Here is a 10,678-nt window from a genome sequence, read left to right on the forward strand (position 1 = left end):
TCAGAACAGCTGTTGAATTAGAGCGGCGGCTCGCTGCGCGATCTCACACATGCCGGATGGGTCAAACCGCAGCAGCTCGACGGCGAGTTTCGCTGTTAGATCAGCGGTGCGCAGGAGGCGGGGGGCAGTGTTGTTGTCATCGAAGGTGATTGTACGCCAATGGCCACAGATTTTCACGCCTGGAAAGAAGTGACTCCTCATATAACACTCTCACGTCGAAGGGAAGTTTATTTAAGATAAGATAAAACCAAGGTAACAACTTCACGTTGATGACTTTTTTTTTTTGTTCTCACGTCGTCTGTTAAACAGCTCGGTGTTTATTTCAGAGAGTTGTTTTGGACTGATAGTCAGCGGCGTTCACGCAGCTAATGCCAGCTAATGTTAGTCACTAGGCCGCAGTAGGGATCACCTTATTCTGACTTTAAAAATCACATTTACACTAGTAATTCACACATTTTGTTGGCGTTGAAAAGGCTTCAGCTATGAACAATGCTTATACTATGTATCGGTGCACGGGTGGCTTGTACCGTGACGCTGCTGGGCGTGGAAACCTCAGACAGGTGTCGCCTCGGTCTGCCCACGTTTCACTTCACGCGTGTGTATCGGTGTTGTAACTGTTTTATATGAGCAAAAGCGTGGGAAAGAGAAAAAAAGGCGTTTTCTATATGGATCTGCAGGAGCCGCATGAAGACTGGGACCTGGGACCGTCCGGACCCTGAGATGCGTCTGTTCCAGCAGAGCCAGCTGTGCGTCGGCACCGAGTTCCTCAGTCCCCCGGTGACATCTGCACGGATGACTCGATGATCCAAACACTGAAAAACACTTTCTCAGAGACACTATTGATAACCTCGCAGCCATGTCTGTCTCAGTGAGTACAGCACTTGTCTCTTTGTATGTCCTAATTAGCATTTGTGGTAGTATCATATTCATTGACATTTATAGTGAAAACAGACTTAAATAGAAGAAAAAAAGATGCATCCGTGGTATACTTTTTTTTAATTTTTTTTTTATCCTATCTCATTATATTTAATGGGGATCTTCAACGCCTCCATTACTGTCCTGAACGGGTCCCACATGGCTCTCTGGAGCCACTTTTCCCTGGGGGGTTGGTTTAGAAAATGAAAGGGGGGCTGACTCCTTGGCTTTTGGTCGGCAATTAAACCCTAAACTGCAAGGGACAGATGTGCCTCTCATCCCCTCCCCCTCCCTCTCTTCCAGCTCATTACCATTAAGCCTCCATGTCCATTTGATCATTGATCCTCCCCGACTGATTCCCTCTTTCTCTCTTCACCGTGATTACTGACCCAGCTACAAATTACAGCTAACCATGGCACAGGCGTTTGGAATATTTTTTTGTTAATCTTTTAGTTCTTTTATCCTTGCGTCTTATGTGATTGTCCCTGTTCACTCTATTCACCAGTTATAAACAATCAATCTTTTGATACTCTTGACTTGGCACTGCTATATCAATGTACTTGTTTGTTTTGTAAAGTAGATGCATTAGTACGACGGAGTATTAGGGCCAAACTAAGACAAAAAAAAAAAAGGAAACTACGAAAATAAAGTCATAATAATATGAGAATAAAGTCGTAAAATTACCAGAATAAAGTCATAATGTTGTGAGAATAAAGTCGTAATATTACGAGAATAAAGTCGTAATATTTTGAGAATAAAGTCGTAATATTACGAGAATAAAGTCGTAATATTTTGAGAATAAAGTCGTAATATTACGAGAATAAAGTCGTAATATTAAATATATTATAAATATATAAATATAACTTCACAAGATGCTTAATATTCCTCATTTTAACACAGGGAGAAGATGCTCTTCCTGTTAAAGTTCTCATAAATTAACACTTTATTCTCGTAATATTACGACTTTATTCTCATAAATTACCACTTTATTCTCGTAATGTTACGACTTTATTCTCGTAATGTTACGACTTTATTCTCGTAATGTTACGACTTTATTCTCGTAATGTTACGACTTTATTCTCGTAATTTCCGATTTTCTTTTGTCTTAGTTTGGCCCAAATACTCCGTCGTACATTAGAGACATGCCTGTGTTAAGATTTAGAGTCGTGATTAAAAACTTGTTTTTTTGGCTGTTTGATTTTCAAATTACTGAAGTGGTTAATGATTTCTATTCCTGCCTTTCTTGCCTTTCCAGACGGTTTTGGCAAAGGCGCTATTTGACAACACAGCAGAAAGCCCAGAAGAACTGGCTTTCCGAAAGGGTGACATCCTAATGGTTCTTGAACAGGAGAAGGGCGGTGGGCCGGGTTGGTGGCTTTGCTCCCTGCACGGCAGACAGGGCATTGCCCCTGCCAACCGCCTTCGACTTTTGCAGACGGCCCCACCTCCGGGTTCAGATCCTCGCACTGGCCCCCATGAAGACTCGGTGTACCTGTCACCTGGTCTACCTCTGGCCCGGACTGCTGTGAGCAGCAGTACAGACGATATAGATGGAGTGTATCGCTCCCCACCAGTTGCAGGTGAGGGGCGTGGAGCGGGAGCTGCTTCACGGACAGGGGAGTTACGCCGGGGGGATGGGAGCCGGCCACGCTCACACTCTAGCTCTGGCACTCGGCCCAGACCTGATTGGGATATTGGAGTGGCAGGACGTCCACGCTCACCTTCTCTAAGAGGACGGGGCTCGGAAATGACAGGAAATCTTTATCAGACCCCAGTAAGCCCTATCCCCTCCGCAGCCCAGCATGGCAGGCAGCCAGGAGTTCTTATGGCTGCAGAGTCTGTGTACCTTTCCCCCAGTGGAGTGCCGAGAGCCACTGACGAACCGGAAGACACTACATATCTCGTACCAACACTAACAACGGGACACTCGGATGACTGTTACTTGGTGCCCAAAGGAACTCCTCTCGCAAGTGATGATGTTTATCAATCCCCAACCGGCGGAGCTGTGGCCAATGCTCACTTCTCTAACAGCCCCGCTATTATCAATGGAACCCCCCAGCCCAAAGGGAACCAAAGCGACGCTCCTGGGATGTATCAAACACCCACCCCTGTGGGAGCAGGCATGCATAAGACGCCAGCTACAGTTCTGGCCCACCAACACCCATCTCACTTAACCCCTGCCCAAGCATCTCCTCGACCCCTGCCTAAAGGAGTCCTGCCCAACACTGCTGTTGCCAGGGGAAAAGCCGGCCTGGCTGGTCACAGGGGTTCCCCTTTGTTGATCAGAGCAGGGCAAGTCAGAGCCCCGGGATCACCAAATCTTCTCCGTAAGCCTCCTCCACCAGCGCCTCCAGTGAGAGGAGTCACGAGGAAAGATGCACAGCAATCAGCGCTGTCATCAGCTGACTCCAATTCTTTCCCCAAACTTACCCCTCAGATGACCTCGGCAAACCTGCAACAACAAGAAGATAAACAGAGCAAAGGAGAAAAGATGAGCAACGGCCTTGGGAAAGGCGGTAATGAGCAGAACAAAAAGGGAGAAAATCTGGATCACTCTGACGTTGGAAATGACCAGGTATGTGATGGCAGGTTTTTCTATGTCATTCTCCAAATGAACTGATATAAGAGAAAAATGACAATCACATTGTAGTTTCTAATTGAATAACTTCTAATGTAATAATAATAATGTTTCATATCTATCTAGAAGCTTATAGTCTGTAATATTGTCCAATAATAATTAGATTGTATCCTTTGGTGCCATCGTAGGTGTATGATACCCCTCCCACTGGCAGGTGGAAGCAGCCGATCCAATCTGCCCTTAAAGAAGACGACGGTATCTACGACACCCCTCGCAGTGTCCCGCCACAAGCTGACTCTGAGACAGAGGTACAGATAGTTAAAGATAAAGAGTGTTGCAGAGCTGAACAGAAAATAAATAGCACTGTCTGATAAATATCTGCTAGAAGAAATTTTCATCTCTTGAAAAATCTCATTTTATGAATACCAAAAAACTTTACGGGGCAAAGAAAAACCTTGGATTAAATGTGAAGGAACAAATGAAAGAGGTTATGTAATAATAATGTTATGTAATAATAAGTTAGTGTTGCATGTAATTACCACTGTTTTCTATCTAACTTAAATGTGCCTGATTTAATCCTGGTTTTAGAACGTGTAACTACAATGCTGCGTTTTACTGAAAACTAAATTAGAGAAGCAAGTTATATGTTCTATGTGGTTTATTAACACATTGAGTTTTATTTTTATTTTCCAAGAAGACTCAAAATGTTGCATTCACCAATTAGTGTTATATTACTCTTTAACTGTTGCAGTGATTGGTGCACATATGATGTACTCCTAGTTCTAACGTAACATTCATATTTCCCAGTGTGTTTTTTTTTGCTCAGGGAAAAAACAAACAAACAAACTAGGAACTGGGGGAAGCTGTTGTTGAATTCATGTCTGTACGACTGAAATGATTTGTGAACAAGAGATGAGCCTCAAACACTCTGCCACCATTTCTTCTTGCATTCCACCATTGATTTGTCAAACACCCCCCCCAAGGCGAGGCCACACCTGTCTCAGTCTGCTGCTGTGGGAGCCTGTCTATCCAGTCCAAATGTTGTTTCTATTTTCTCCCAGTCACACCCATCTGTGAAGGCTTGGCCAAGAGTGTCCCACCACCATGCCGCTCCAAGTGGTCTCCCCTTTAATCTTGCAAATGTGTGCCAGCTGTTGGACTGCGTTTTCCCCTTAGCCTGCATTTAACTCGGTGCGGACTGCAGGCGAACTTTGATGTTAATGGTTGTAAATCTGTCTCACCCTCTGGTGGTCAGTTTGTCTTAGTCATATGTATATTTTCAGATCTGTAGGTGGATTTTCTGTAGTTTCAGTTCATCCAACGTCTTAAAATGTGGATGCAATAGTTGTAACGGGAGCGTAAAGTCACACCATTTGAAATCCTCTGCTGAGTTACAATATTCAAACTTCAAAAAAGAGCAATAAGAATTGTAAATAATGCGGCCTTTAGAGAATCAACAAACCCACTCTTCATCAAACTGAGAACACTCAAATTTAAGGATCTGGTCGACTTCAAAACTTTACAAATCATGCATAAAGCAAATCATCATCAGTTGCCACAAGACATCCAGAAGTTGTTTCAAATAAAAGAAAATAAACACAATCTCAGGGGAATATGTAATTTAAAAAAACAACATGTACGAACAAACATCAAAACCCATTGTGTATCAGTGAAGGGAGTCAAATTGTGGAATAACTGTAAAGATGAAATTAAATCATGCAAATCACTAAGTAAGTTTAAACAAATCTTTAAAAACACTACTCTTAATGGATACAAAATGGAAATGGGCACATGAACTGACAACCAATGACCAAAGTGCCTTGCTCAGCTGAACCACTTTTTCTTTTCTTTTATGCTTTTCTTTTGAAGTTGTGTGAAAAGTGTTCTCTTCCCTTGTAGGTATACGATGTCCCCACGATCACCCTGAACATGTCCACATCAGGTGTCCAGGGTGAGGAGGTTGAGGAAGAGGTCTACAGTGTCCCTACACTTCCAGGTGTGCCTTTGGGTCCAGCAGAGTCCACCAGCAACCTCTCCAGTGAGGAAGCTGCCCAGGTCTGTTGCATCTCCGGATCTGAGAAACGAGCCAGCAACGGAGATCAAAAGCGGGACTCCTCTGAGCCGGACTGTGGCATCTATGACATGCCCGCTCTGACTGTTGAAATCCTCCCCCACTCCTCTTCATCCTCCTCGACCTCCACTCGCCGCCTCTCGGTTTCCAGTAACGGCTCAGGCGACGTGCAGTGGAGAGCCTCCCTTTCCAACCTCGTCCACTCGTTGCTGAACACGGCATCCACTCTGTCGTCACGGGACCTGGCTACCTCGTTGGCTGAGGTCCTGTCTACCTGGAAAGCCAGTCATTCTGGTGATCCTCCGCCACCGCTTCAGCAGGCCTGGGCTCGTCTGTCAGACCTGCTCCCTGCATTGTCTGCCATTGGTAATGCTCCTTCGTCTGAAGGGCTGTTGTCGCTTGTCCAGCGCTCTCTCGAGGAGAGTGCCCTCCTCTTACAAGCCCAGGGCCGGCCTCGTCTGCCTTCCCAAGAATCCCTATCACGCAGGCCTTTGCCAGCCCTCCCAGTGCCTGATGGGAAGTCTGGTGGTGGAATGGGCTCCCGTAAAGGTAGCTGGATCCAGGAGAGACCCTTGCCCCCAACCCCCCAGCCTGCCTTTAACATGCCTTCCACTCCAGCCAACGTGACTCTCACTGTGGGTCCGGTTAACGGAGAAGACGATCCCAGCAATGAGTATGCAGGGATTGGCCTGACACCGATCCCAGCTCCGCTACCGACTGGAGACAGTGTTGGCTATGTCAAGCTGCAGGTCAGTTCTATCAATCAGGTGCACAAGGAGTAAAACTCATGTTTGTTTTCGTGCATAAGCACATTTGGCAGCAGCTGGTCAAACACGTCATTGTTATTGCTCGCGTGCATTTACTGGTCCTGACTGCCTTCTCTTTACCACACCAGGGTAAACCAGATCCGTCTTCAGATGCCTTCACCGAGAACGGACAGACACTAACCATCACTGCAGAGCCAAGGGTGATTATCACCTTCACATACATAAGCCTTTCTGTCACTCCGCAGGCTTTGATAGTAGACGTGCGTATCACTGAAACACAAACAGCATCTCTACACAGATAAGTCACTGATTCACTCTGTTGACAGTGACTCAATAGTCCAGCTTGCAGTCGCTACTTGCATCCCAATGTGGCCTTCATACTCAACAGTGTTTGCCGTTCATCATATCGTCTCGTGTAACATTTAGCGCTCTTGATTTATGTGTTTTGCGTGGAGAGTGAGGGAATGTGTTTATTAATGTTAGTGCTGTCTTTTATTCTTTTGAGAGACTCTAACATCCATCTTATAATCAGTTGAGTTGCATCAGAGCAAAGTCATGTTTCTTCTGTCAGTGTGTCTGCATTTCTCCTACTTCTTGCAAGGTTTCTTTGTCAAGCCACAGCAGAGCAACAAGAGCTCAGTTGTAATTCTCAACAATCTTGCCTTACATGGGGAGGAGGCTGCAGGACAATAAGTGACAGTAAAACACAGTCATTGCTTCAGCACTGGCACACTTACTGTGTGGAGTTGTGTGCAACTTTCTTAGCTTCTTAAGTTAAATGGAAGACCCTTGTCAGATTTGTTCAATAACATTTGATGGTTAACGCTTTCTTAATACTGATACCAATTTTCTGCAGTGGTCAGTAAGCTTGCGCACATTTCACAGTGGTTATTAAATGATTACTTAAGTACGCTACTCTTGAGTTTTGTATTTGCCAATCTTTGGTTGCATTCATTGCATGTTTTGTAGAATTTTATTTATTTATTTTTATTTAACCTTTATTTAACCAGGCAAGCAATTTAAGAACAAATTTCTTATTTACAAGTGCAGCCTAGGGGGGTGAGGGGAGGGAGCTAAGATGAAGAAAAACGAAGTTATATAAATACACAAAAATACATTAAAACACAATACAAAAGATAAAACAATTAATCAAGTAAAACAGTCAGTATGCATGAAGGAGGGCTAAAGGCAAGTGCAGGAGTCTGTTGTACTTAATAGAAGATGTAGTTTGAAGGTGGAGATGGAAGTGAGAACAGAAAGTTTAAGGGTTTTTTGTAAGTGGTTCCAGTCAGAGGCTGCAGAAAATTACAATAGACGTGGTGAAGTCAGTACATAATGTGATTTCTTTGGGGATGGCAGATCAACGTGATAAATTCATTCAAAGAATCAGAGGAAGGCATCTTGGACTCTGACAAAATATCTTGATTTACACTTTTTGGAGTAGTTAATAAAAAAAAGTGGTTTCAAATTGCTTTCACCTGTCTATTAGTTTTATAACAGACCAAATCTAATCTTTCTTATTGCAGTTGACTCCATCCCCCCCTCTGCCAATGTCCCTCTCCCTGGAGGACTCGGAGCTGCTGTCCTTTTACTCCTCTCAGAGCCTCGCCCACCTCTCCTGCCTGGCAGATGCCATCGATGTGCTCTTCAGCAGCGTGCAGGGGAACCAGCCACCTCGCATATTTGTTGCCAGAGGAAAAAGTCTCATCGTGACTGCACATAAACTGGTATTCATCGGGGACACGTTGTCTCGTCTCCTCACGTCTGCCGATCTCCGGGCCAAAGTATGCAGACACACCCCTGCACACTGCACTTTATTCATTCAAGGAACCTTTTCAGTAAAACTTTTAGAAACTGCGTTATGATTTGAATTACTCCCTTTCTCTTTTTCAGATCACTACCTCTGGGGGAAGACTATGCCAAGCCTTGAAGGCAGTTGTCGTGGCAACAAAAGGCGCTGCACAGAACTACCCATCGGTATCTGCCACCCAGGAAATGGTGGACCGTGTGGCTGAGCTCTCCCAGCAAGCAGCTGGTTTCTCCACTCTGCTCCAGCGTCTGGCAGAAATATCCTCATGATATTTCATATAATTTGTGTAAAAACTTTCTCTGCACTACACCGACATTTTCTCTTTTTGAAATGCCTTATTTGTCATCACACTCTTTGGTTTTCTTGCATTTGATTGGAATTGAAGCTGAATCCTGCAAGAAGTGTCACTCAGCTGGAGTTTATCCTGCAAGTGTGTTTTTTTTTTTTTTTTTTTTTTTTGGCCTTTGTTCCTGCAAAGAACTTTTTGCTTTGATGCCAGGCACACTTTTACTATTTTTTTTTTAAATGTTAACTTATTGAATATTTGAAACCCCTCTGTGGTTTAAGTGTCCATGTGGACTGCTTATTTTGGGAGCTTTGCTTTAATATTCTTGCCATGTTTCCTTTTCCCTCACATGAGAGCCATTTTTCTTCCTTCCCCTATTTATTTAGCCAACCCCTTGTTCCATAAATAGATCAGGAGCAGCCCGTACATCCTGGTTCTGACTTACTTTTCACAGTGATACTTAAAAGGCCTTTTGTTGTTATCATTCGGAAGATGATGAAGCAGCATGTTAAGAACTTTGTCCTTTTTATAAGAGACATTAAATAGCAAGTGAAGTGCTTTAAGAAATAACCCAGAATTCCATCTTTATCCGTGCAATTATGTGTTGCTTGTGTGCTGACCATTTATAATAGAGAGCAAATATTACTTGTCATTTTGCCTCCAGTTCCCTCAGTTTTTCATGACGTCTCTCAACACATTCTTCAGTTTACCGTTATGCAATCTCATACATGTCATCACTGGATACAATCTTATCCTCTGAGAAGCAGAGGATATATCTAATGGAAGGGCAGGGAGTGACTAATGATGCTATGGGTGAAAAATTGCCCAAGCGTGTTCTTTCCCACAGCCAGATACTAGTCTTGTGACGGATAAGAAACCTGTTGACCAAGTTCACCTGTCTCCACATGTCTTGTTCTGACTTGCACCGTTACATCTCTTCTACTTTGTTTGCTTGTTTGTCTTCCTTTCCCTCCAAATGCCTGTCAGTGATACTTGCTCACTTCTACTCTGGTACCTTGAAGTTGTTAACTGTGTTGTGAAGGTGTACAATGGAAATTAAGGCTGGGTAGTACATACAGAAATTATTATTTTTGTTAAGGATAAAAGTAATCATTTTACTTCTTAAGTTCTGTACTACTTACATCAGGTTGCTGCTGCTAGTAATCAGTTAGCCCATCCCGAGTAAAACCTAAACAATGAGGAACAGTCCACACTACATATTTTACACTACACGTCTTAATCCACCTTTTCCTACGTGATTAAGTTGGATTATATGGATTAAATGTTGGAATTTTGTCATTCATATAACTTAGCCAGACTGCACATTTAAACACCAAGACATCTCATGAATATGCTCCTATTGGTGCATTTGAGTTGTTTGTTCTATGGGAAATATTGTTTCTTTGCCTTTTGCTTTTCTCCAGAGCCACCTTCTGGAAGTTTGAAGTATTACCGATTACTTAAGGAATACCTGTCTATTAAGACAGGCTCAGTGTATGTGGATGCACATGATCAGCAAGTAACTCTGAGAAAAGTATTTATTGTGAACATTTTTGTTCTTTGCTTTTCCATTTGCATGGCTTTCATTTGTTTAAACTTTTTACATGAACATCCTTCACAAGGGAGATGTCATTAGATGATTTACAATGATCAAAATGTTCTTTTATACATTTGACATTGCATCTCAAATATAAGGCTGATTTCTTTTGTAAATTGACTATTCTTTTTTACACTACGTGAACACATTTGAGTCTCTCATGTATATTTTCTGACATATGGAAGTGAACCTCGGACTTCTCTTACAGTAATTACAACCTAATCCCTCTTACTTTGAGCTCTACATTTGATGTTTGTCTTGTATTCCTGCTCAGAATGCAAAAATACATCTGTTACAAAGAAGCACACGTTTGCTTAAGGGAATATTGATATTCACATGTGTTTGTACTGTATTTTTTATCCATGTTCGATAAATAATGTAATTTATTGATCTCCCTGGATCAGTGAATGCATATTTTCTTTTAGCAACACAAATTGTTACTGGTTTAGTTTTTTGTTTGTTTATTTGTTGGTTTTTTCCCTGAAGAAGACAAAAGTGCGAATAAAACACTTCTGTGACTGTTTAATTAAAGTGGGGAAGTCATTTTTCAAGACGACGACGTGATTCAAAAAAAAGGCCGAGCGTGTCCGGAAAAGACCGAGCGTCTCCGGAAAAGACCGAGCGTCTCCGGAAAGGACCGAGCGTCTCCGGAAA

At 42.9% G+C, this 10,678-nt stretch overlaps 1 protein-coding gene across 2 annotated transcripts; it reads left to right on the top strand.

The window, feature by feature from the left end:
* Positions 1-128: 128 nt before the first annotated feature.
* Positions 129-10,539, top strand: efs (embryonal Fyn-associated substrate). 2 transcript variants are annotated; one of them, XM_061710005.1, is made up of 8 exons: positions 129-252; positions 678-868; positions 2,171-3,490; positions 3,682-3,801; positions 5,393-6,313; positions 6,460-6,531; positions 7,858-8,115; positions 8,225-10,539. In XM_061710005.1, the coding sequence occupies exons 2-8, from the start codon at positions 857-859 to the stop codon at positions 8,408-8,410; spliced, it is 2,889 nt and encodes a 962-aa protein (XP_061565989.1). In that variant the 5' UTR covers positions 129-252; positions 678-856; the 3' UTR covers positions 8,411-10,539. The 2 variants fall into 2 exon arrangements, with proteins under 2 accessions (XP_061565989.1, XP_061565990.1); XM_061710006.1 differs by lacking the exon at positions 6,460-6,531.
* The last annotated feature ends 139 nt before the right edge of the window (positions 10,540-10,678 follow it).

The sequence above is a fragment of the Cololabis saira genome, chromosome 20 (genome assembly GCF_033807715.1).
Source record: "Cololabis saira isolate AMF1-May2022 chromosome 20, fColSai1.1, whole genome shotgun sequence".
Classification (NCBI taxonomy): Eukaryota; Metazoa; Chordata; class Actinopteri; order Beloniformes; family Belonidae; genus Cololabis; species Cololabis saira.